At 35.4% G+C, this 27,987-nt stretch overlaps 1 protein-coding gene across 1 annotated transcript; it reads right to left on the reverse strand.

The window, feature by feature from the left end:
• Positions 1-243: 243 nt before the first annotated feature.
• On the reverse strand, positions 244-26,841 carry LOC145691646 (putative tyramine receptor 2). The gene is made up of 2 exons (XM_081767017.1): positions 26,740-26,841; positions 244-2,893 (listed from the first exon to the last, which is right to left on the reverse strand). Exon 2 carries the CDS (start codon positions 2,465-2,467, stop codon positions 1,118-1,120), a length of 1,350 nt encoding a protein of 449 aa, XP_081623143.1. The 5' UTR covers positions 2,468-2,893; positions 26,740-26,841; the 3' UTR covers positions 244-1,117.
• Between the last annotated feature and the right edge of the window lie 1,146 nt (positions 26,842-27,987).

The following is a 27,987-nucleotide window of genomic DNA, read 5'->3' on the forward strand; positions in this document are numbered from 1 at the left end:
TATCTCTAATATCACGAATATAGCCGAGGTTGCCTTATATTCTGCATTTAAATACTGAGAAAAGTATGCTGATCACAACTTTTCAATGTACGCCTTAATTTTAAACAGTCTAATAATATTTTATAATGTTATAAAGTGTCAACATCAAGATATATTTTAAATTTAACATCTATTAAGTGTATCTATTTGAATATATATATATATATATATATATATATATATATATATATATATATATATATATATGCTGTTTGATTATTAGGCAAGTCGCCGTATCAACATTAAACCCAATAACCAGATGGGAAAAAGTTCTTATACATTGCCATTTATGCTCTAAACTGTGTAACAAACATTTTGTTACAATCTTTCCCTTTTGGTTTTCATCCCTACCTCCTTTTTTTTTAATGCCTTTTCTTTCTACTGAAAATCTATTAAAAATGTTCGATCTATTGAAAACTTTGCGCTAAGTCCCCCCTTTCCATCTTTAGTCCTTATTCCGCATCGATATTTTAATTTTTAAATTTGAAATCGCCGCTGTAATAAACAAAAGAAAATATCTTTCTTACAATATAGATGAAGAAGAAGGTAAGAGATATAATGAACAAAACGTTCTGTTACTTTTGAAAAAATGGAGTAGTCCGCTAATTACGGAGAATGGGAGCATAAAATCTCCGAATTTTCTTTCTGAAAACTTCCTTTAGAAAGGAACATCTGAACAACGAGAATTTTATTGGAAGAATTTAGGCCAATTGTTGCGAATCTTAGAATATCGTCAAAATTCCGCGCTACTGTAATTTTTTGAAGAAAGGAAGCGTAGAGGAGTTGGCGCGAGAAAGGAGTGTACTTCTTTTTGGGCATTGGAATGACGAGGAGGAAGGTTATAACTGTAATCTATATACAGATTGATTATGAACATGATCAAGCACACTTAAAGACACTATAACATTCACAAGTAAAACCATTTATTGTGTTCTAGCAATCTATCTTCTTGTTGCAAATAATTCTGGTCTCATTTCTAATTATTTTTCGTTTTTACACATGATACTCCTTCTGCTCTAAGTAACTGCGGCGAATACTTACACATTAGTGGCCTTAAAATTTTAATAAATATGTTGTATCATATTTTAAGGCGAAGAACTTTCTTGAAACCTTTCCTGAAGTCCATATTGAACATGGTGTAAATGATTGGATTAAGAGATGAGTTTATGTAACCCAACCATGTAATGAAGTTCACACCTCTATTACTGAAGCAACAGGGTAGGCAGAAAGGTCGAATGACATACAATAGAGAGAATGGTAACCAGCAAACAACAAACGCTCCCATTATTATTCCTAAAGTTCTTGCAGCTCTGCGCTCCTTGGACAGTGAGATTTTTTGTTTTCTTTGAATTACGCTTTGGATTGGTACTGACTTAGACCTCTGACTCTGTTGACGCTGTGTTTCTTCCGTTGGTGTAGCAGGTGGTAAAGGTGTTGAGCAAGGTGTTGATTGAGGACTCGACAGACCACTAGATGAAGTAAATGACGCCATGCGTAGGAAGTTAGGTCGCTGCATGTTGAACCTTACTGAGTCTGTAGATACGAAACTAAATTTTCTCTTTATTGAACTGCATTTCTTGCCATAGGCATTTGGAGTGTCAGGAAGATTACAAGCTTCAATTTGTAATCCATCACTACTCACTGACTCTCTCTCTGGAACAGGTACTACATTAGGACCTTGATTGGAAGAATTTAATTTACATGCCCTTGCACGTTGTTTCAATCTTGCTCTAGTTGCTATGAAAATTTCCAGGTACAAAGTCATCATTACAAACAAAGGTACATAAAACGATCCGAGAGATGAATATATTACATACCCTTGCTTCGATGACAGTGTGCATGTAGTACTTTCATTAAATACCTCCGGCCAATCATTCCATCCCGCAAGCGGTGGCGAACTTATAATACACGAGAATATCCAAACACTACTTATCATAAGAAGAACATTTTTTAGAGTTCTTTGCTGGGCATAATTTAAAGGATCTGTAATGGCCCAGTATCTATCCAAAGCAATGGCACAGAGATTGAGTATGGAGGCCGTGCAACAAAGAACATCTAACGTAAGCCACATTTGGCATATAGTTCTACCGAATATCCATCTTCCAAGAATGCTATCGACCACATTCAATGGTAAGACAAAAATGGCCACAGCAAGATCAGCTACAGCTAATGATACAATGAAAAAGTTCTGCACTACCCGTAGCGGAGGATACATGAATACACTGAGAACCACTATAATATTTCCAGCAATTGTGAGTATTATGATTACCGATAATACAGAAGCTGTGACAATGGCTTCCCATTCTGGCATTGCTATGTGCATACCTAAACTACTATTATGAAATGATAACTGTCCACTTCCACATTTTTGTTCTCCATCATCGGAAATATTCCACAGACCATTGGAACTATTCCCACCACTAGACATTCTCTACGACAAAATAATTAGCAGCTACACCTGAGTAAAGTTAAACTTTCCAAATGACAATTAAAAATAGCAATTACAATAAGGAAAAATACACTAAATACTAACGTACTGTTTTTACTTTCAGTACATAAAAATATGTTGCTTCACTAAATAAGCGACTTTGTTTTGTTACAAATATTACATAAACATGGTACATATATTATTATTCATATAAAGATTATTTCCATAACCACAATAATACATAAATTTCTATTAAATGAAAATGTCAAAGATAATATTTTTCAATACGTGCTAACGATATGAAGTTGCTTCTGAAAATTAAGAGAACTGCATAATGCAGAGATTCATATCTTGTGGCTCTGCTGTTTTCTATACAAATCCAAGGTTCAAGTTCCCCATGCAGATCTCATTCCCTCTTCTTTGCTCCTGGAAAGAAAAAAAAGTATTTTTATTCCTAACATAATAGTAAGGACTAAACTGTAAAATATTTCTAGGTAATTGCTAATCGTTAAAATTATCAAATCTGAAAATTATTTCGATCTTTTAATTTCTTAAAATGACAGTGGTGGAAATGCATTTAAGGACATTCTGCAAAAATTCACAGATCAAGATATTCATCGTATACCATCATAAATTAGGCCTCCCATCTGTATACTAATTTGGACGACTAACACGTCGGTAACCAAGGCGAGCGACACTTGTGCACCTAGCCAGTTACAGTTTCTATTACACCATTACCCTGAAAGTTATTTTATAACTGCACCATACAAGTTTATAGGCTTCGTTTTGATATTGCAGATTCAAATTATGATCCATACACACAATGGTTTCGCACATAGAATTAATGTACAATCACTGTGTTGTCCGATGATCTTCAAACGTCTCACCAGCTTGTCCTCTAGACTAGATGTATAGCAATCAGTCTAAGCCCTATTGTGATCAATGTGCTAAAAGCTTTCAAATCAATATCTGAATGCCCTTTAAAGACATACGTTCCATGGTGCGAACTTTAGGTCGAATCGAAAAGTATATACAGGAAAGGGGTCACATTTTCTTGTACCTCTAAAAATAAGAGTAGTTTCCTGAAGGGTGAAAATTAGGGGAAAAAAGATTTTCTCGGAAACGTCTCCAACGGATTTTGTTTGTTTCATACATCAATATTGTATTTACAACCCTATACCTTGTTGTGTTTTTAGGAACAAAAAAACAAGAACTTAAATGAATTTTTGGTACAACATTTGGTTGATCTTCCGGGAAACGATAATGAAAAACTTTGTTTGCCTAAAAGTATTGCTTGGGGCATAGCCAAGCATACTGAAACACGTCAAAATTTGAGTAATTTAACAAATCCAGGAAGAGATACATTAAAAGGTAGAGCTATTAGGAGTGTGTTTGAGTTCTTGAGTGTGTTTCCGCCAGTACATGATTTAAATTTGCATTAAGAAAACTTGTTTTGGAACCAATTCTGTTAACACTGATTTGATTATGACTCGTACAATGGGATAACTCTTAGCTTTCAAATGTTATTGAATTGTTGGCTTATCAATACTTAACATATTTACGTGTAAATAATATGAAGCCGAGTCTAGTGTAGAACTTTCGCTTTTTCAACAGTTTGAAATCATTTTGAACTTATGATCGATCAGAATGATATTACCTAAGAAGTTATTTAGTCCTAAATCTACTTGTGCAACATATTAAATTTACATAAAGATATAACTTGTATCGAGGAACACGTGACCGGGACATGTTCCGTCGGATGAGATTCGACTGCACTTTCAAGACGCAAGTCCGTGCCCGTACGCACATAATACGCTTATTACACAGTTTCTGAGCATAGTGACAGGGAAGTGGGACACGGACATAAGAAAATAAAATAAAAAAACTTAGGAACAATTAGGTATGGAAATCAAAATGTATCATGTATATTATAGATTTCCAGGAAATTATATGAAAGTGTACAGGAAAGTTATTCAATGCGAATCAGTGGTTCCCAAGCTGTGTGTCGCACAGTCCCATAGGGTGTGTTAGCGAAATTTTAAAATTTTAAAATCATGAAGCATTTAATTATTGAATTGGTCATTGTTAAAAGGGTATATGACCAATGTATTTCAAATGGAGCATATCCCCTTTTAAGAATGACTGATTCAAGTAGTTAAAATCAGTTTTCACACAAACTGTACAAGTTAATGCCCCCAGCTACAGCATCAACGCTGACTATTATAGATCCTATACAGTAACTCTTTCACAGAAATGTGTACCTTACACTTCTATTTTTAATTTATGTAATTAATAAAAAAAAACAAATAAGTGTGTCCAGATGTCGTGGGCAAAGTATGTCGTCAGTCAAAAAGGATTGGGGACTAGCGTCATAAGCGGAGAAATTGGAAAATTATTTGCATATATTATTTCCTAAGCTAACAAAGCACGAAGTTCAGAGATGTCTGTAACCATGGCTGCATTATAGTAAACAGGCAAGTTTTGAGATATTATTTTACAGAACATCACAAAACACCGCATTCACTATTGTAACTTTGTAACGGTGTGTTGTGGTTATCAAAAATGAGCTTAAACTCATATATTCATTGCCCTATTCTCTTTTTATAACAATTCGTCAGGATTTATATTTTTTTCTTTCTATAATGATCTTGACTCTTTTCTGAATGAACATAACTTGTATGTTCTTTTGTCGCAGGTGTCTATGTACCAATGGTCTTGCATCCTACTCTTACAGAATACATGGAATATGACATCACACTTGAGCAGTAGTTCATTCAAGGAGGAGTTTCAGGATTTTAACACATATTGAGGAAGGTATGATACAGAAATGAGCATTTATTATATTAAAATACGTATACAAGTACCTCAAATTAAATGAGCTTGGAGCTTGAACTCCCCCCTTTTGACAAACTTCTGCATACGCTACTGCGGTTAACTTTTCAGGCAAGGTTTTTGATAAATCCAGTCTCTGTTAACCAAATAACCATGGAGGTGGTTATACTCGAATGGGAACCATGAGAGTTGACTAAGGTTATCGCTTGTAACATGTTAATAGAGAAATCAACAACAGATTTCTCAGTGAATGTGCGAACAGTCATCAATTTTTGCAAATGGAAAAAACTAACGACGTCAATGTGACCAGGAGAATTTTTGAATTGAATAGACAATTGTAGAATCTATTCACGCAACAATCTTCGTCTCTTCATTCACAAACTTGAACTCACAGTCAAGTTAATATAATATACAGTAACTGTAGTTGTACGGACAGTTGTTCAAGGTGGAGATTTGACTCTAGAGTCCAAATTACAAGTACTCTCTTCTCTATCAGTTGAGATGAAACTGGCGACAAGCCTGCTTCATTGTGCTCAGAACCAGAAAATTCACTCTCTGATACCTCGAGCCTGGCGGTAGCACGGCTTAAGTCACCAAGAGTGTTTGTGAATGTATCGTAGAACCTCTCGCAATGTTTGAACATTTTTACGTTTCTCTGAATACGGTCCTTTCGTAAAGTAACATTGATTGGAATAAGGCGTCTCCAATCCTTCGAACTAGAGATAAAGCAATGTATGATATTCCGAGAGGTATATCTTTCTCGCAGAAATAAATGACAACTTTTGGCAACGTCTTGTCTTGGGATGAGCCAATAGTCACATCATAACAGTGATCAGCATATGCCGTCAAGAGAAGATTTTACCATCTTTGCTTTACGTTCTAGTTATTGGAGGTATCACTACGGAGTCATTAGGGAGTCGAAGCCCAGTGTAATTCAAGAAGTCAACCTAGGCCAGATGAGATATTCGTTCTTGTTTAAACTTGGACTTAAATGTTATCAATAATATCACCAATTATCTTAGCGAACCTAAGGACTATAATTCGATACCAATATCGGTATTGTTTATTATTTTTACATTATATTCACTTCCCACTTCCCTAAGGTCGTTAGGATGTCTTATCCCAATGTATTGGTCATATGTGTACCAAGTTCGGGGAATGCTCTAGGAATTCCACACTTATGCTGGAACTTACACATACACACACTTACAGAGACATACATATATATATTCAGTAACGTAGTTTTAGACCTATATTCAGTAGCGAAGTTTTAGACCTGGGACTGCATAGTCTCCAGCATACTAAAGGATCCCGCTCAGAGCTTATGGAAATCCGGTTTCCATTAAATTGGCTGATATTGCAATATGTTGTGTATTTTGGTCTCCTGATGAAAAGTCTCAATGAGCATGAAATCAGAAACTCCTACATTGTTTTTAGATATTCGTTGATTATTATCGTCAATTAAAGGCATATGCTTCATCGTAAACTGCAAATAATAATCGAGACGACATCTTATCTATGAAGTATAAAAAAGTTTCACTTGGATATACTTGGGTTTTTGGGGGTCGCTGATTCCAAATCCGAGGTCAGTTAACTTCCATCATGTCGAGTTCAAGGTCATTTGAAGGTCAAAATTAGAGGTTACGTTACAAAGATCTGAACAAAATGTATGTAAATGTTTTTGAGACGCTGCGCCCGATTATGTCATTTTCTTGACCAGACAAGGTCATTGCAGGGTTATTTCAAGGCCAAACTTGAGAAACGTCGGAAAATCTAAAAAAATAAAAAATCATAGATCGGGTTTTAAGGTGAGCCATGTATTGTTACGTTTTAGAATCTTTTCAAGATTTAGAAAGGCTACTCGATATTAGCTTTGCATACGCTTTGCAGTGAATGATGACGAATTGCCGGCCATGGAAGTAGAAGATAGTCCGATATTAGGCTATTGTTTCACTTGTAAGTCCGGTGCAAGGACATTAGGTTGTGCACATGTAGCTAGTGTCCTATGTTTTTGAGAATGAGCTCGACATCAACAACAAAGGACCCCGCACTTTTCTTATGGAAAGTGGCTTTCGGCTAATGTTGTTGAAACTTCGCTGGTTGATAGTTCTTAACATGTGGATCAAAAGTCTCAATGGGCACAAAGACCGAAATCCACTCCTTCCTCTCCCAAAAAAAACCGCCTCCAAGTAGCTGGGGCGGATTGAACTGATTTCAGCATGTAAAACAATTTGTTGTTTTAATCAACTCGACGAGGACCCCAAACAACCACATGTTAGACTATCAAACTACCCCACTTGACACCACCCTTTGCCCCCCACATTCCCCCCCCCCCGCGAATTACCTTACGGATGTTCCATATTACTGTAGTTTATAGATGCGCGTATGTGTTGAAATACCTACAGTTTTGGTCTCACGGACGATATAATGGGTTTCACGTATCGCTGATTACGAATCTGAGGTGAGAGTTCTAGAATTCAAGATGGATGATCAATATGGCGGATCAAGAACACGAAACTCCTGAATGTAGCAACAAATAGCTGTTTACTAGGGTATTTTGGGTCGTTGGTTACGAATCTGAGGTCAAAATTCTTGAATTCAAGATTGCAGATCCAATATGGTGGATAAAAACGTCGAAGCCACAAATCGTAGTAGACTAGAGTGTTTTTAGATCGCTGTTTAAGTACGCAACATTCCTTGATACTTCAGCCACCATGTAGAATTATTCTGCACCCTTGCCCTTTACCAAAACCCACCACAGATATCTTAATGCTGAACGGTGTTAAAATAATTCATCAATTATCTGTTCATTATTTTCATCATTTCGGTTTGCAGCATCTAATGTGGTACTTAGCAATGAGTCATCGGGATATCTAATATTCTGTAAATGTCGTACATGGCCTAAATACCACAAGACACTTGCAACGTGCGCAAATGTACCTGATGTAAAAGCACCGCTTTGACATGTACAGTAGTAACCTTGAATAACATTTTTATCATAATCCTGGTCATTGTGTTAGTAGACAGAGGATACCGCGATGCAATTCCTTTACTGGAATATTTAGGAATTGATCATAGAATGCCCGCACTCCTACTACCACGTGAAAGACAACTATCAACAGAAGAAGCGAATACTTCTCGACTAGTTACTAAAAGTCGAGGGATACTCGAGGCAAGAAACGGGCATCTAAGATCTGTTTTTAAGTTTCTAGCACAGACGTTGAATCTGCAACATGCAAAGAAACTGAATAGTTTCTATCGCATAGCTGGAGCTATTTTGAACAGATACCATCCCGTTATTTTCATGCAAGATGCAACCATTGAATTAGCTAGAGAAATGAGAAATAGGTCAATCATGCCGAACGTTGTTAAAGCAAGAGCGGAGGTAGATAATCTTATTAGAAGGAACGGTCAATGGGTACCGCTGAATGATCAAGGCCTAATTGATTTCTCTGTACTTAACTTAAACTACTTACGAGATTTGACTGTAGGCACATATCAAGTAGATCTCTCATCCTCTTACGTCCAGATAAACTAATACGAAATAAGGATGAGCAATTCCTTCTTGACGAAAACGTAACTGAACCGGGATTCCTGCGCATACGTCTCTACTCAAGGTTCCGCAATGCAACTAAGCATCAAGTTTTCATAGCATAAGTAGCCAATGATGAAGATGACCAGGATTATGATCAAAATGTTATTCAAGGTTACTACTGTACATGTCAAAGCGGTGCTTGTACATTAGATACATGTGCGCACGTTGCAAGTGTCTTGTGGTATTTAGGTCATGCACGACATTTACAGAATATTAGATATCCCGATGACTCATTGCTAAGTACCACATTAGATGCTGCAAACCGAAATGATGAAAATAATGAACAGATTATTGATGAATTATTTTAACACCGTTCAGCATTAAGATATCTGTGGTGGGTTTTGGTAAAGGGCAAGGGTGCAGAATAATTCTACATGGTGGCTGAAGTATCCAGGAATGTTGCGTACTTAAACAGCGATCTAAAAACACTCTAGTCTACTACGATTTGTGGCTTCGACGTTTTTATCCACCATATTGGATCTCCAATCTTGAATTCAAGAATTTTGACCTCAGATTCGTAACCAACGACCCAAAATACCCTAGTAAACAGCTATTTGTTGCTACATTCAGGAGTTTCGTGTTTTTGATCCGCCATATTGATCATCCATCTTGAATTCTAAAACTCTCACCTCAGATTCGTAATCAGCGATACGTGAAACCCATTATATCGTTCGTGAGACCAAAACTGTAAGTATTTCAACACATACGCGCAACTATAAACTACAGTAATATGGAACATCCGTAAGGTAATTCGCGGGGGCTGGAATGTGGGGGGCAAAGGGCGGTGTCAAGTGGGGTAGTTTGATAGTCTAACATGTGGTTGTTTGGGGTCCTCGTTGAGTTGATTAAAACAACAAATTGTTTTACATCATGAAATCAGTTCAATCCCCCCAGCTACTCGGAGGCGGTTTTTTGGGGGGAAGGAGTGGATTTCGGTCTTTGTGCCCATTGAGACTTTTGATCTACATGTTAAGAACTATCAACCAGCGAAGTTTCAACAACATTAGCCGAAAGCCACTTTCCGTAAGAAAAGTGCGGGGTCCTTTAATACCCTAGTCGAGGTTTACTGGAATCATATAAGGTGCTGGTAATCGTAATGTGAACAACGATGGAAATGAAGGGGGAAATAATGGTGGTTGTCTGGTTGAAGTTCAAGAATAATGAGATATGAGATGCAGAACAAATCATTATTGAAGAAGAAGACAGTGTAATGACTGACTGGAAAACTAAATGGGCAATATTAATGGTAAATTCGATTAGCACCAACCTCGGATTCGTAATCAACTACCCTAAAGCAGTGGCAGATCTAGCCCGGAGCCGGGACCTAGGTTCCCCAGTTTTCTAGTGACAAAAATAATTAAAGCTATTATTTATATAATTTGGAAAGTTTATAGTAACTTGTGATATACCTGTCAGTCTGAGTTGTGGTTGGTCCCCCAGTTTTTATCTTTAGATCCGCCACTGCTCTATACACCGATCAACAACTTTTTCAGATTTTTCGGACGGTTTTAACCCTGCAATGACCTTGTCGGGTCAAGAAAATGACATACCGGTAATCGGATCCAGCGTCTCAAAAATTTGCATACATTTTGTTCAGATTTTTGTAACGCTCCCTCTCGATTTGACCTTCAAATAACCTTGAACCCGACGTGATGGAGGTTAACTGACCTCGGATTCGGAATCAGCGATTCCAAAATCCTTAGTATATCCAAGTGAAACTCGTTTATACTTCATAGATAAAATGTCGACCTAATTATTATTTCCAGTTTACGATGGAATGTATGCCTTTAAGTGACGAAAATAATCAGCGGGTATCTCAAAAACGTGGGTTTTTTTGGCTTCGTGCCCCTTGAGACTTTACATCAGGGGACCAAAATACACAACATACTGCAATACCAGCCAATTTAACGAAAACCGGATTTCCATAAGCTCTGAGCGGGGTCCTTTCAGCTCAAGTGTCTGAGTGCTTTACGTTGCAGCAAAGTACAATTCAATAGCTGCGCCGAACAACATTGCAAACGACAATTTCTGTCACATTGAGATTTTAACAGAACAACGGTACTGTAATAGAAGTTCCAATTCTATGTAACAGCATTTGATATAAAGGCATCGTTTGAAACTGAAAAAGTAAATGTAAAGCCTATACATAATTAACATTTTTCTTTTCGATTTCTGTAAGCTTGGATTGTTGTCACTTGCAAAGTTGTTCGGCGGGTTCATTCAATTGTTACATTCGTTACTCCCTGGAAAGATTCTCCTTCCAGTCAAATTAATAATGGAAAATGTAACTTTGTTAACGATTACGTAATATGAATATGAGCAAAAGTTGTTGGGAATAATTTTAATTGATTTAGTATCTAAACCTGTGCTCTCTACACAGCGCATCATTCACATATGGGCATGAATCTCGTTGTCATTTCTCACATCTGTACAAACACAAGTGAAAGACGTCTTGATAAAAATCGGCAAGGATTACCATGAAGGGGAGATTTTCCGATTATTTTTTCAATATCTCGCACCGTTTGCAAGAATGTGGAGTTTCTAATTCATGTATGATCAGTGTTTTCTTTCTTCTTGCATGCAGTATGTAATAAGCAAATACATTACATACACAATTAATTATAATGTCAGTGATATATGGTGTTCATTGGACAAAACATTCCAAACAATATAGATTCATCTTAACCTGGAGAAATGATTATCCTTCGTTTTTCATTATCGTTTGGTCATGGAACAAATACTTGAGAGATATACAACTATGTTGTGTTGGAATGTATAACTCATGGGATATGATGCTTTACTTTTTCAAAATTTCAACACTTCCAGTATACCCCTAACATATGTAATAAAGAAATAACGGCGACGCTTTTTAAATATTCAATTAGAACTGGACAATCTATACAAAATTTGGAATCGACCAGTGAAAACGGCAAGTTTCTAGCACTTGTAATTTTCGAGATCTCATTGTCGAAATAATTATCGACAAACATATACCTAGGTAAACCTAACATTTTAATATATACGTAGACTAGCTGAACCTGCGCTCTACACAGCGCATCATTCACATATGAGCATGAATCTCCTTGTCATTCCTCACAACATCTGTATGTCCCTTTACAGACACAAGTGAAATCCATCTTGATTTAAAAAAAATCGGCAGGGGTACCATAAAGAGATTTTTTCGATTATTTTTTTTTTTCAAAATCTCGCATCGTTTGCAAGATTGGACCTACTTCCGGTTGGAGTTTCTAATTCATATATGATCAGTGTTTTCTTTCTTCTTGCATACAGTATGTAGTAAGCAAATACATTATATACACAATTAGTTATAATGTCAGTGATATATGATATTCGTTGGGCAAAACACTCCAAACAATAAAGATTCATCTTACGAGGGGAGAGCGTGATGTCACTTAGAGATAATTGCACCAAATTTGGTGTAGGAGTAGGTAATGGGAATAGAAAAGAACGTGTGGAAGCATTCCTTTCAAAAATAATCAGAAGTAATGGGCCCTATAGTTCTGAAGAAGTATGACCTGTCAATCAGATATTGGTAGTATGGGGCCTTTGCCGCTGCTGCGACCAATGCAGAAGAAGTTAAATAAGGTAGAATAAAAATAGAAAAGATAAACTCAACAGAAAATGCGCCAATATCCGCCGTCAGTCCCACCAGGCGAGTGGCGGGATAATAAATGGATAGGTGCTGATTGCCACGGGTGCTGACTGCCACAGCCAATTATTGGTGCTGACTGCCACGACTGTCGCTGATTGCAAATATGAAGGTGCTGACTGTCACGAGCCTGAGAGAAACTGTATTTGGAAAGAGAGGAATTAATCCGTCATACTAAATTTATGATTATTAATTAATTTAGTAGGGATTAATTTAGTAATCATCACAGCAAATCTATGTGGCATCCTATAAGTTACAAAGTTGCTCACTAAGTGGAACGACACACTTGGATGTTTATAAAGGGATTGTCTTTTCTGTTATATTTACAATTTGCACAATACATTTGTTTATGTTAATTGTTTTATTGTATTGTTTAAAGGATATGATGGTCTGAAGTCAGCTGACAAGGGAAGTTTGGGAGAAGCACTCGCCTGCAGAGAAATAAGCATGTCATTTGAAGGACCAATTCATGCCGATTACAACAGGTAATAAAACTCCTGTACGTTGAGAACTGTTCGAGATATTCAACTTGGAAATTTGTATGAGAAAATGAGTGGATGCACGTTTCAATGCGTTAAGTATTCTCACCCATGGTGAAGCCTGATGGTTTGAACTTGCTATTGCTTGATCACTGGGGTCCATTCACAGACAAATTGTCCATTACAAGTTGCATGACGGATGGCAAAGACCTAATGGTTGAGAAGATACCAAAGAATTGCACACGACTTGTGCAACCATTTTATGTGTTTTGATTCTGATCAATCAAAGATTATGGCAGGAGATTTGTACATAGTATGAATCTTCTTCATCTGGACGTTATAATGTACCAACGAAACAATCAAATAAAGTTAGTGTCCATACGAATCACTTCCGATCACCGCGATACATTGGATTGTTTCAGTTTGCGTTCTGCAAGGCAGGTTACGAACAAATTTTAGGCCTATAACTTTTGAATCCCTTGTCGAATTTGCTTTTTGCTTTGGTTCTGCGAACTGTTCTCTTGACGGATGCAACACAATTGCACATATAAAATGTTCATGGTGCAAGGGAGTATTTTGCCTACGTCATTTCTTCATAAAACAGAAGAACAACAGTGATCAATTTTCATCTTAACCTACGATTATTGTGAACAATGTAATGACTAATTATATCTAACAAACCCGTTAGTTATTGCGAAACACTTTTTTTCTGTTACTTCCGATAGCTTTCAATTCGTATGTCAATATTCGTTGCTAATTATGTTGTACTTAACGCATATAAATGCGTATAACGCGTATAATGTATTCTCATTTTCTCATATAAACTTCCAAGTTGAATATCTCGAACCGTTCTCAACCGTACAAGAATTTTATTAGCTTGTTATAATCAGAATGAATTGGGACTTCAAATGGCATGCTTAGTTTCTCTGCAGGCGAGTGCTTTCTCCTGGACTTCCCTTGTGAGGTACAGCCAGCAGTGCTTTTTTGATGGAACTTTCAAGAGCTGCTCGAAACAATTTGCACAGCTCTACACAGTTCATGCTGACATAGGGAGTTCAAGTGAGAATACATAAATCGTACCAATTTTGTACGCACCGCTCCTTGACAAAACTGAAAGTACACTCATGTCCAAAATTATTGTCGCATATCTATAACTGTCTTCTTGTAAGAATATAATTTGATAATTTTGCAGAGTACTTTTAATACTTATATTATGTGTATAATCAGGAAATTTATATTTGTGATAAATTTCATAGGAAAAGAATTATAAATACGAAAATCATAATGAGTAAAATAAAATGTAACTAAATGGACAAGAAAATTTTATTTTCGTTTTATTGTTCTTATTTACTGCTCTTACGACATGAAATTTACCACATACTTGTCTTTGCCGATTATACACATACTAACATTATAAGAAATACCGGGCGAATTCGTTATCAAATTATATTACTAGAACAACATATTTATAATCATGTGACAATAATTTTGGACATGAGTGTACACACAGAGATCTGTTTACCTTTGTTAGGTGTTGGTCTGAACAACACGATCCTATGGATCATCTAGTTTCTTTCATGCTTCTTGGCATCCGGTAATGTTACGTCTAGCAACTTTCTCGCAGGCTCGTGGCAGTCAGCACCTTGATATTGGCAATCAGCGCCAGTCGTGGCAATCAGCACCAATAATTGGCTGTGGCAATCAGCACCCGTGGCAGTCAGCACCCCGCCATAATAAATCATCAACTGTTCTGCCCTGTCTTTGCCGTTACCAATTGGGTATGCATAACTGAAATTATATTTAAAAAATAGAGAGAATATATAGATAAATTAATCATGGGTGTCGCCAGAAGTTTTCCAGGGGAGAAGTCGAAATGAAGTTGCTGTATTTCTTCACAATATAAGATTCAGTCAGTACGCAAATATTAAATGTTTGCGCCCACCAATATTAACTGACTTCATTTGCACGGATGCTTGATATCTACGACGTACCGCCCACCAAAATTAAAGTATTGTGTGTTTGCAAGGCGACTTTAAATATATATTTCGGGATTAGTGATGTTTAAAATGGGAACGACTGTGAACGGCCATTCCAAAAATACATACAAGAATACATACAAGACTGTTCATTCCCACAACTATGTGTACGCAAAGGATAAAGGAAATATTTGAATATGGTATATTCATCACTAGAAAGCAGCAAAATGTATTGGACAGAAACAGCCTCGTAACAACTGCGTTCAAGACTCCAAATATAATTCACGTATGTTTCACAAGCACTTCAATAGTGTGAACACAAAATGAACATAAGCATTTCACTTCTGTTTCCTAGCACACATGAGACAGAAAGTCTTCACTGTCTACACGTATGCCCTGTTCGTAAGGTTAGCTTCCAAATTGGTCTCAACAAGATTACAAAATACCGTAGTTAACATTATATACCGTATAGTGAGTTATATACTGTTTTTTACATAATGAAACAATTGCTAACAGGAGCATTAAAAAATATAACAGGCACACATTGTACCAGGAACTGTATTCAAAAAATGAATATGCTAAAAACAACGCACGTCCAGTCTGAAATAGATTAGACCGCTTTTTAAAAAAACGTATTACAATTCCTCTTTATAGGGATAAGGTGGTTAATGGCAAGGGCAATTGATGATTTGGTATCCCAGCATTCCCCTGATGGGGCTGAGGGCAGACAATGGCGCATTTTCTGTTCAGCTCATCTTTTCTGTTGTTATTCGATTTTGTTTAACTTCTCCTGCATTGGCCGCAACAGTGAGCAAAGCCTCCGTCCCATCAGTATCTGATTGACACAGGCCATACTTCTTCAGAACTGTAGGGCCCATTATTTCTGATTCCGAACACCTGCGAAACGAATGATTCCATACATTCTTTTCTATTCCCATTACTTACTCCTACATCAAATTTGGTGCAATTATCTCTGAGTGACATCGCGCCCTTCTCTCGTTAGCCTGGAGAAATGGTTATCTTACGTTTTTTTATTATTATTTGGCAATGAAACAAACGCCTGAGAGATATATAACCCCTGCATGCAAAAATGTTGTACTGGAATGCATAACCCATAGGATATGACGCTTTTTAGAAAGAATTCATCACTTCTAGTGTACCCCTTTAAAATGTAATAAAGCAATAACGGCCACGTTTTTTAAGCATTCAATTAGAACTGGACAATCTACACAAAATTTGGAATCGACCAGCGAAAATGGCAAGTTTCTAGCACTTATGGTTTTCGAGATCTCACTGTCAAATGGATTCTAGACAAACATATAAACTTTTCTTTGGAGACAAACATATAAACCTTGCATTTTAGCATATACGTAGGTTACTCAGAATATCGTGTACTTAATGAACATAACTTTAGTCTAATAAACAACCAAAACTTAAATTTCAAGCCTAAATTCAAAACCGTTAACCACTAACTTTCGATATGAAACGTAAGTGTCGTTAACATTTTAAAACTAAAAACTACTGCTCTATCCGTATACACATTTGTTGATATTGAAAAGAAAAACTAAAAAAAATAACTGCGATATGTCCGAATTTCAACTCATAACAGTAGTTCACGTATCAGAAGTTATTGAGTATTTTTTGTCGCTGCCACTAAAAACTGATTGTAAGATGCTGACGAAGTGGAAGCTTCCATAGTCTGCTGATCATTTGGGCCAATATGACCTTATACTTACGATGGATCACGGCGTATACGCGCGTTTATTGTTTGGGTTGTGGAAAAATTGCAAGACTTATGACTTAGCCTTAGAAAAAATATATATTTCTTTTTTCTTTGCACTATAGATATAATACAAGTATCTATTATTTCCTGTCTTTTTAAGTAGAAATAAATATTTGAATTGCCAAAACCACTTGGTCATACTTAAATACTTTTTTACTCTTTTACTCTATATTTAACTTCAGCCTCTATGTATCTTTAATGATTTTAATTCAAAGCTCCCTGTCTGGTTATTTATCATTCAGTATGCTAATTAACATCTTAAAAACAAATATAAGAAAATTACTGTAAACCGTCAACTTACTAATAGTTATGGCAAACAAATTAAATACTTGTGTATATCTTTCTTTCTTCCTTTAAGGAAACAAGTAGGAAATAGAAAAAAAGAAAGATATTTGTTAATTTTGTGCTTTCAAAATGTTGCTCAGTTTTTATTTCTTCTTCTTCTTCTTAAAAGTTTGTTGATGCTTTGCCACCATTCAGAGAGAATTCCTCCAAAAAGAAAAGCATAAGTGCTTTCCGAGGAATATTTTTTTAACTCGTTTTTGGTTAATTCTAAAGCTGCTCAAAGAAAGTTTTCTCGACATTTCTATATCTTTAGTCTCTCTTAGCCCTGTTTAACGTAACGTGTTCTACGGAAATTTGTAATTAAGAAAGTAATTTCTCTTCTAAAAGCCATTTCAAAACCACTTTACGTTCACTTTCTCATATAGTTACTTCATTCTTTTTTTTTTTTTTTTTTTTTTTTAAGTCTTTCGATCACCTCTTTCCAAGCTTTGCTTGATGCCCAGAAAAGGGCAGCGTTTCGCAGCTTCTTATCGAGAATCGTTAAAGAAAAGAAATACATTTTAAAACCTTCAAATATTTAAAAGAAGTGAATTTTGATTCACGTTGTGCAATTACAGTAGACTCCAAATCAGGCCCGAAACTAGCCACAGAGTTTTTTTTTGGGGGGGAGGTCATGAATATGTGAGGGGGGCCAAGTCATTAAAAATTCTCCTACAAACTTTTTTTTTTGTATAAATAATAGCATTTTGTATTGAGGTCTGGAGGGACCACGAAAAGTTTAAGGGTTCCAGTTGCGGGCCTGCTCCAAATTATGCGAACACAATACTGACCCCGAAAATAGTATATCTATAACCTACCCTTGTAATAGATGGATAAAGTCAGAGATGAACCCTGTCTTCGGACGTTCTAACTGTATCAAAAGTACTTTTTTCTGTATCTCTTAGAGTTATCAGTAAACCATGTCCCATAAAGAATTCAACTTTTGAAATGCCCGCCAGTTCTGTTCTAGTAAGTTGACAGCACTGAACGTTATACATGATTTTAATCTATTGTCTTTATGGTTACTAGTTACGAAGCACCAAATAGCTCATGATCGTCATTTGTCTTCTGTAGAAATGGAGTGCTTCGAGACAGAACATTGTGTTATCATAGTGAAAACTTACTACTTTGTGGAATGTTTGGTCAACGTAATGCGCCGAATATGTCGACTGTAATGACGTTGACTAAATATTCCACGGAGTTTGCGAACAGCAGTATGTTAGTACGCATACAACAACAACACCAAAATGGAGTTGTGCTAATGGTTCATAAGATAATGCATTCAATTATTTGTAACTACATAAATATTCAATTTTACATCTCACGATTATGCCCTGTAAGATAGAAGACGGATTATTAATGGTAATGAACGATTTTATGAAATTAATTAGTGGAATGAGAATGTGCGAGGAAACGAGAGAACCCGAGAAAATAGACCGACACGACGTTGTTCACTACGCACTTGGTTTGGGATACAACCAAGAACTCCACTACCAGAAGCTAGCGCTCTACCACTGATCTATAATACCTCCTATATTATTATTTTTATTAAAGAATTAACAACACGGATCATCTTGTATGATAAAGGAGACATGTTATAAAAATTTGGCAAAAATAAAGAAACTTGATCACAAATTCGCTATTATAGAAGTTGTTCAAACTGTTTTAACAAAGAGCTGACGTATGTCACGAACTCGAATAACTTACGAGTAAAAGGTAGAAGAAAAGAACTCATATAACGGAAAGTCACTTGGCTCTCTTCAATGTTTTACAACATAATGAAATGTTGGGATCGTTTACGTCCAGAAAACAGAAAGAGACATCTGTTGATAGAGTCTTGAATAGTAATGGACGGATGGTTGGTAAGGTTTATAGGCTATGAAAAAGACTTCTTTGAAACGACTAGTTTTATGGCTGTTTCTGTAAAAGTGTTTCATTTATTTTACTATTGTGTTGGCCTGCGTTTTAGGAATACAGTTTATGTATGTCAAAAGTCGTTTATTCTTTGTTCTGCTTCTCTTAGTTTCTCTGTACTCCCAGAGAGTTTTCATTTGATTTAAGGCGACAAGATCTAGATAGATGATAAGGTTGTTAAAACTTTTACAATCAAAAAACGTACAGTCCTATTCAAAAAAAAAATGTTGGCTACTCACCTTTCTTTATAAGGCCATATATTCTGCCAACTATGTATATAATATTTGACATAACTCTACGGCTATGATGTTATTTCCGATCTACCCCATATTACGTGACTGCGAATAAACGTAAGTTGCATATACATGTATATATGGAGGAGTTACTGAATGTATATGTGAAATAATACGATGATATATAAAGGGCGTACACTCTCAGAAAAACAGTTCGTTATCATAGAGCATGTTTCTTACCATATAGAGGAGAGTGCAATTGCAAGGAGAGTTCGACAAAGATGTTGTCTCTCATCATCATTATTAAATATACTGTATTTCTAGAAGAGATAGTCAAAAAGAGCCTACATAATGCAGACGGAATTTCGGTAGGAGGCACAATGATTAGATGTATCAGATTTGCAGGTGATATGGCACTTGATTCAGAATTTGACAAGAAAATCAACAGAATGTTAAAAAAAACTTGAGGAAGGGCTGTGAAGAATATGGGATAGAAAGAGAGGTTAGAAAGACAAATGTCATGATGATAGAAACGAAGCGGTCAATATCAAATACTAAAGTGGGAGGGAAGAAAATAGAACAAGTGAGTAGTTTTCGATATCTGAGTAGTATTCTTAGTAATGACATGAAGTGTGAACGTGAAATAAAAGCAAGGATGGGAATGGCAAAAGAAGCCTTTAGAAGGAAGAAAAATCTGTTTTGTGGGGCCTTGAATGAAGAGTTGAGAAAAAGACTCATAAAATGCTTCGTGTGGAGTGTTGCACTTTATGAGCGGGAACATGGACTGGCGCCAAAGTGATGAAAAACGACTGAAAGCTTTCGAAATCTGGGGTGGACAAGAATGGATAAAATTAGTTGGGTCGAGCGGAAAACGAATGAGAGGGTGTTAGAAATGCTGGGGGAGAAAAGAACACTTTTAGATATCATTGAGAAGAGAAAGAGAAACTGGTTGGAGCATTGCCTAAGAAGAAATTGTATCATGAGGGACTTGCTAGAGGGTATGGTGGCAGGAAAGAGAGGAAGGGGGCCTAGGAGGCTACAATTAATGGACGATATAAAAGCAGAAAGATCATACATGAAGACGAGGAGGTTAGCGGAGGATCGTGGAGCATGAAGCTTCCTATTTTCGGCAAGTGACCTGCCAATAATGACAGAATATCTATGATGATGATGAATAAACACAGAAAGCGAAGTACAAGTAGCGCGTAAAAAAACTTGAACAGTTACGGCTGGTGATAGTGTAAGTTGTGCTACGACTTTCGAAAAGATTTAAAGGTTTTGGTTGTGCTCATGTAAGAAAATAATTTATTATTAACTTTTAACATACTACTGTATACAGTCAATTAAAATAAGTATGCTAAAGTACGAATAAAGATATACATTAGCCACTTGGGCCAATTTGTAACGTATATGCGCAGTATATTGTAACTTGTTTTTCCTAATTCTAGTTCAAGTTGCTATGCTTTAATTCATACTGTAAGAAATTCTGTGAATATTTAATCCCTTAGAGCTGGTTATTATGGTTTTTGGTGCTTTTAGTACGTAATTTTCTGTAATCAATGTTAGGTGTTATATCATTAAATACTAAATACATAAATAATAAAAATTACCTTCGCATTTTATTCTAATAACCACACCAGTAGCAATATGTAGTAATTTTTCTGTGGTATTTAATGTCTGCAGACTACTTTCATTTATACTCAAAGACGTGTTTATTCTGTATAAAGCAGATGTGAAAATTTATCATGTAAGCTTAAACTATGTATATTACTTGCAACAATAAGTATAATAATAGAAGTAAAGTTTGTTGTATCTATATAATGTATGCAATACGCAGGGTCTTGAAAAATGCAATCTGCTTAAAATATTTAGAATCTTTCACTTTAATATTCGTTGTCTTGAGATAATGATGCTTTTTTTTTTAATACAGAGAGTGATATGATTTTAGACTTACGATAATCCTTTTTTTCCACTGGTATACCCTTTTTTTTATCAAGCATTCTTTATTTTTGGGATTATCACTTGTGAGTTCTCTTCTCTTTGTTAATTTCCTTTTATGTTATCTTTGCCTTATGTTTTCGAAAACTTCATCCTCTTTCTTAATATACTTTCTTATTACAAGGATAAGCTGTTTTATTTATTACAAAAATCCCGCTACCTACGATTCCCGTGTTACCTCATCACATTTGCCTCTTTCTTTTCTTTTCTTTTCATTTACGAAAATGTCCTATCTCGTATCATCAGCCAGATTTTTATAGCTCCATTTTGTATCCTCCACTAACCTCAAAGATGTTCTTAATGCCTATCTTCTTGGAGTTATTTTTTCACATTATTTTAACTCATTGTTCGAAATAAAAAAGGTTACGTCAGTTGTTACAGAAAATGAGATTTCACAGTTCATCTTCTCTGTACTTTTTTTTTTTTTTTCTCAGAGGCAGGATTTACAACGTAGATTTTTCCTTCCGTGAGTAAAGTTGTTTTCTTTATGTAATCATTTTCACGTGCAGATATACTTTATCGTTAGAAGCTTGGTAATTTAACAGTATTACAGAGCACTTCTTTAGTTCTTTCGTAAGACAATTAAACAAACTTTAACATGTATAGAGAGAATGAAAAGTTTGCCCCGGCGTAAGCATCATCTTCATGCAAGAAATTATTATAATTTTTTAAGGAAAATATTTAATCTTCACATGGAGAGAATAGGTTTCATTTTGGACATAAAGGGTTAAATTTGAATTTAAACGGCACCAGAAGAGTCACTGTTTGTCTCAGCGACCCCGAAAACTATAGATTCAACACTAATATCGGTCACGTTCGATCATTTTTATATAACTCTTCCATCTCTATCACCCAAATTGCGGGGTTAATTTAGCTTTAAACAGCATCGGAAGTGTCACTGTTCATCTCAGTAACCTCGAAAACTATTCGACACTAACATCGGTCATTTTCGAGCTTTGTAAATATATCCCTCCTCCCTCTCCCCTAAGTTGCACCCTCAAAGTAAAATGATCAAAACCATTCCAGGCCCGAGCCTCATCTACGTTGAAAATTTGATCGAGATCGATCAGGCGGTTCAAGGGGTATGAATTCACATAATCACTTTCATTTATATATATATATATATATATATATATATATATATATATATATAATGTAGGGGAGATCGGGGTATTCACGAACACTTAAGCTTTGATTATAAAGAAGTTGTTTTTAGAGATAAAAATAAGATTTCTTGTGTATAGAGAGCTTGGAGTTTCTCCCGTTTACTAAAGTGCAGAGCAAAGTCAAAAGTAACATTTTTCAACAAATCAATGAGATGTTTTAAAAATGTTCCTATACTTGGGATTGCCCCAGTTGTCGGGATAATCCCGAACATACAGTTTACTTTAAACTTTCCTTTACGAGATAAGCGTAATACATTAAAAGACACTAAAATTATACTGTAATTTAGTATTTAAATCTTTAATAAGAATTATAATAACAAACATAACTCAAGTTAATGAGAAACATGACCAGACCTCATCATCTTTGAAATTATTACAAATAAAAGCTAATATTAGATAATAGGCTAAACAAAATGCAGAAATAACGGTGTATTAAGTAAAATGTTCATTAAAGTTAAATCATTATTTGGAATTGTAGAAATCACAGGTATATGCATTAATGTTTTACTTCCAAGGACAATATTCTTTACTAGTGCAATGTTCAAATGCAGTTAATAGGCTGAACAAAATTGGCTAACTGCTAATGGACGCTACTAAGCTAAATAAATTTATAAAACACTCTGTGAATCATACACAGAAAAAATTGCAGCCTAAGATGAATGATCAGATATCTAAAGTAGTGTTACTCATTATAGAATAATCAAATAGGCTACTAATGGAATAAAATAATAAATATAGCAAACTATTCTAATTAATAAAGCTAATAACGCTTATTACCAAGACATGATATATTCACCAAACCAATTTCATTAAATTATTACTTACTTTTCAATAAAAAAGAACTATTTAAACATTTTTCATAATTTATTTCACACCATGGAGCAATCCGGAACACTCCAGAGTAATGGCAAACGTTCTGTCTGGCATTTCCCCATGAGACACCATTTTATTGTTGAAGTTGAAACTAATTAATGACTGCATACAGACTATTAAGATTACAAAGAGCAAATGCTCAAACATAGAGGAATATATGGCCTTATCTGTAGCAATATAGATACGGTAAGAGCCAATTTACCTTGTCCAGATTGTTGAATTGCGTTATAAGTAAATCGACAAAAACAACAAAACGTCTTCTCCTGGCAATACACTCAACTGACTCTCATCAAATGTATGCTACACTTTTCCAGGTCTCTTCACTAACATACAGCAAAATCGTCTGTTTTTTCTAACAAACTTCCTTGGGCGTAAACTTGGGTGTTCGGCATTATCTCAGTGTTTGCGAATACCCCGGTTTCTCCTATATATATATATATATATATATATATATATATATATATATATATATATATATACTTGAAATAGGAGTTGTGAGTTTGAGTTCTTTTGCTTTACGTCCTTGCGCAACAACGAAGTTATCAAAGACAGGACCTCCTATTCACGTGGGCTTCAAACCATTAGCGGAGGATGGATTCGGTAGAGCTGGAAGGTCTACTGACTGTCACAGTGGCCGTTCCCCACCACACTAACTTATCCTTAAGAGAGCTGGATTACAGAACCGCGCCAACGGTGCCAACAATAGAAATAGGAGTTGAAGCTTTTCTGATACCGTGATGCAAATAGCTGTTTCCGGGTCATGAATCAGATGATGCGTACATAGCCTCATGTTTCGAGAACAAACATCTTCATCACAGAGCGGAGCACTTTCGATCACCCATTTCGAAAATAATATACCCAACCCTTGAGACAATTCGACTTAATATTTTATCTTTTTTCGTACACTTGTCTATTTACATGCATGCCGCATAGACTTTACTACTGCGCTTTGTGAACACTTGGTAATTTTCTATAGTTATTTCTGAAACACTATGTCTGGCAAATAACCACCTCAGTTAGCATGAATTTCACAAAATAATTAGAGAAATTTTGTACGATACGGTCAAGGAGATCCGGAGTTAGGTTCACATTTTCTTTCCTGATTCTTCCCTTCAGCTCTTCCACACTCCAAACTCTGGTTGCAAACACTTTATACTTCAAGCATCCCTAAAGAATGAAGTCTGAGACAGTTAGGTCGAGGATAAGGTAGGTCACTGAACGTCAGCGAAACACAAATTAATATGGCTTGGATTACGTATGGTCTGTCCATGCAGTGTATCCAACTATCTATTTCCAAAAGTATTCGAAAAATATCCATTAACCACACATAATGTTTTTCAAATATTTGTAACAAATGCACACAAAAGCAGTAAGTGCATGTGGAATATATGTAGATGTATATTTTTTGGAGTTGCATTGTCTTTAGAGTCAAGTAGTTTTTTAATGGGTAATCAAAAATCTTCCAATCTGTAGAATCACCCTGAAGAGTGATTGTGAAAAAAAAAATCTCACGTAGTTAATAACCAGGGAACAACTGTTTAAATCCGATTTACTGTTTTCTTTGTGATGAAGGAAAAGATTATTCTTTTTATGTATTTACATTGTATTTATTCAGATTTCTTGAAGTGTTAGAATAATAGCACGTTCTTACACAATTTATTACAAAATGTATGTTCCATTTTTAAGGTACCTATCAGTCTACTCTGGTGAATGCTCACAAATACGCTTTTCAGCTAAGCAGAGCTTATGATAAAATGATACAAATTGTTTGGAAATAATTGGTGAAGCAATAAGATGAAACAAAACTGAGGATCCCTTCTTTCACCATGGACCACATTGAGCGATTGGTTCAACATGAATTTTTCCTTCCTCATTAAAATGGTCCGAAAGTCTACATTGTAGAATATCATTCAAAGTTGAGGTAAGTAACTATATATATTTGACGAGGACTTTATACACACAAACGTACTTCACATTTCCTTTTATTGTAGAATTTTATAGATGGTTTGGTAGCAATACCTCAGGTGTTTGAACATTCGCAGCCGATCTAAAAATGTTAGAAAATTAAGAATTTTTGAATATTCTAAGCCATTGCAACAATACCTCAGGTGTTTGAATCTTAACATTCATGGCCGATGTAAAAATGTTAGGATATTAAGAATTTTTGAATATTCTAAGCCATTGCAAAGAACATTAGATAATGTATTTTGCTGTGCTTTTGAAACGAAAAGATAAATGATAGCACATGTAAAATAATGACATATATAAACCGCCATATAATAAATAGCTAATATAGTTTAGTTGAGAAATTAAACCATATAACTAGAGACAAATGTTTAGTTGATAAATTAAACCATATAACATTGGTGTTCCTGCTGAGAGCTATGCAAGAAATAATGTAAAATATATATCTATAATTAAATAAGCGCTAGTGAGAATATTTATTATACCAAAAAAAAAAAAAAAAACTTCACGATCTAGCAAACTAAATACGGTCTTTATAAGAATTGGTTCTGGCAAGCTACAATAATTATTACCATGAAATTTATGACTTAGAATATTATGCATCCAGGCTATACAAGCAATTCAGTAATTTTTGTACCAATCATGAGCAAACAGGGAAAACTTAGAACAGCTTGCTGTAAAAATCTGGTATAATGAGTAGATTTGTAAGTGCATTTCTGGGAACTTAAAATTAGAGTTTTGCTACTTACTTTGCTGCTAAGCTAATTCAGCCCAATTTGGCATTTCAAGTGATGCTGTTAATCACTTAATAACGTCAACATATCATTTATAACTAGGGATGGGCAAAACCGTTTTTTTTATAAAAACCGGAAACCGGTTTCTAAAAAAACTGAAATCCGAAAAAACGGTTCGACTTTTATTACGTTTCACGGTTATACCGATTAGGCTAAAGGAGACGATGATGATGAGTAATGAATGAAATGGTGGAAAGAAGAAAGTGGGAGGAAACCCACGCACACGGTGTTTGTCAACCACAAAGTTCACTTGGCGGGGGCTGGGATCGAATCTGGGACCCCAAGCACCAGAGGTGAACGCTCTACCGCTGAGCCACCTCGGCCTGGTTCGATTTTCTCACCGAAACCGGTTTCGGTCGGTTTCCGAAGAAAAACGAAACACTATTCTAATCAGAAATAGAACCAATTTTGGAAAACACCGGAACCGCTTCTGAAGAAAATTGAACCCGGATCCGTTGAAAAACCGAACCGGTTTTGGAGAAAACCGAAACCGGTTTCGGTTAAAGCCGGTTTTTGACGATTTTCAAAAACCGGTTTCGGTTTCCCTAAAGAAACGAACACCGAAAAACCGGTTTTTTGCCCACCACTATTTATAACGGGAATAATTCATTATTTTTATTTATTATTAATATTGTGAATAGTTGTTGACTTTATGTAATTTTGTACTTACCAGATTTATTGTAATATACCTCAATGCAGGAATATTTTTAGCTTAGAAAACTTAGAACTTCCTTTTAGCACTTGATGTAGTACAAATTACGAAATGATTCTTTTTTTTATTTCTGTAAAGAAATGACGATTGTATGAGAATATTTTGGCATAAAAACAATTACAATAAATACGCACACTATCAATTGGAAAATATTTTAAAAAAATTATGATAGCTTTAAGTTATTATATTTCATTATTTATAGATTATACTGTAATTTTGCTAGTGTCGTCATGAAAGTCTTTGGCGAGTGGTATATTCTAATATGAGTTTTGCCTTAACATAGTGGTTTCCAACCGATATGTCACGCAGTCCCATGGGGTGGGTCGCAAAATTTTAAAATTTAAAAACATAAAGCATTTAATAATTAATTAAAAAAAAAAACAATTTTGAGACAGACTGGGCCAGTCGCTGTATTTAGCAGCAGCTCAGCTTTTCATCGCGTCAGTACTTCATAGCAGCTTATACTCTTACACTACTGTAATTTATATTATTAAACTTCCAAACTATGATCTGTATAAGTGTCGGAAAGTCTTATAAAAAGACTTTATCCGTCCATCCATCTGTCAACAGTTATCAGGGCGAAAACGCTAAAGAGATATCAAGATGCACCCTTTTACAATCGATTCAGTGTCCAAACAATAGGTTCCATCGCCTCTGTTGATTCTCTATTCAAACTGAAAGTGGTTCAAATTAGTCATTTCTGGTTTCAACGTTTATCGACAACGAAAATGTAAACAAGTAGCGAGAAACGTTTTTATTTCTTTTCAAACGATTCCGCGTCTAAAACAATGTACCATGACTATCCCGCACACTCTACCAAAGCCGGAAGTGGTTCAAATTCGACATTACTTCCGGCTTCAATACTGATTTCCAGAGAGTAAAAATGGTAATAGATAGAGTTGCCATAATGTTTTGATCCAAAATACGGTCAAGCCTTAAAATGACGACTCATCAAACACAGAATAAACATTTCGAAATTTCTTACCTAAAAATAATATTTTTAGATTATGACACAATTGTTTACTGTAATACTTAAAACATTCTTGTAAACTAATAAGTTTTATAATTTTGTTCATTAACACGAATATAATAAAACATGCCATTAGAGTACCTATATGAAATCTAACCAAAAAAAACCTGGAATGGAAAAATGAGACACTTTTTAAAAACATAACCTACTTTATTAATAGTTACTAAAATATAAGA

The sequence above is a fragment of the Thermobia domestica genome, chromosome 1 (genome assembly GCF_964235325.1).
Source record: "Thermobia domestica chromosome 1, izTheDome1.hap1.1, whole genome shotgun sequence".
Classification (NCBI taxonomy): Eukaryota; Metazoa; Arthropoda; class Insecta; order Zygentoma; family Lepismatidae; genus Thermobia; species Thermobia domestica.

Bases quoted from the DNA above. Each gene is read 5' to 3' on its own strand.
- LOC145691646 (XM_081767017.1), bottom strand. From the start codon at position 2,467: ATGTCTAGTGGTGGGAATAGTTCCAATGGTCTGTGGAATATTTCCGAT.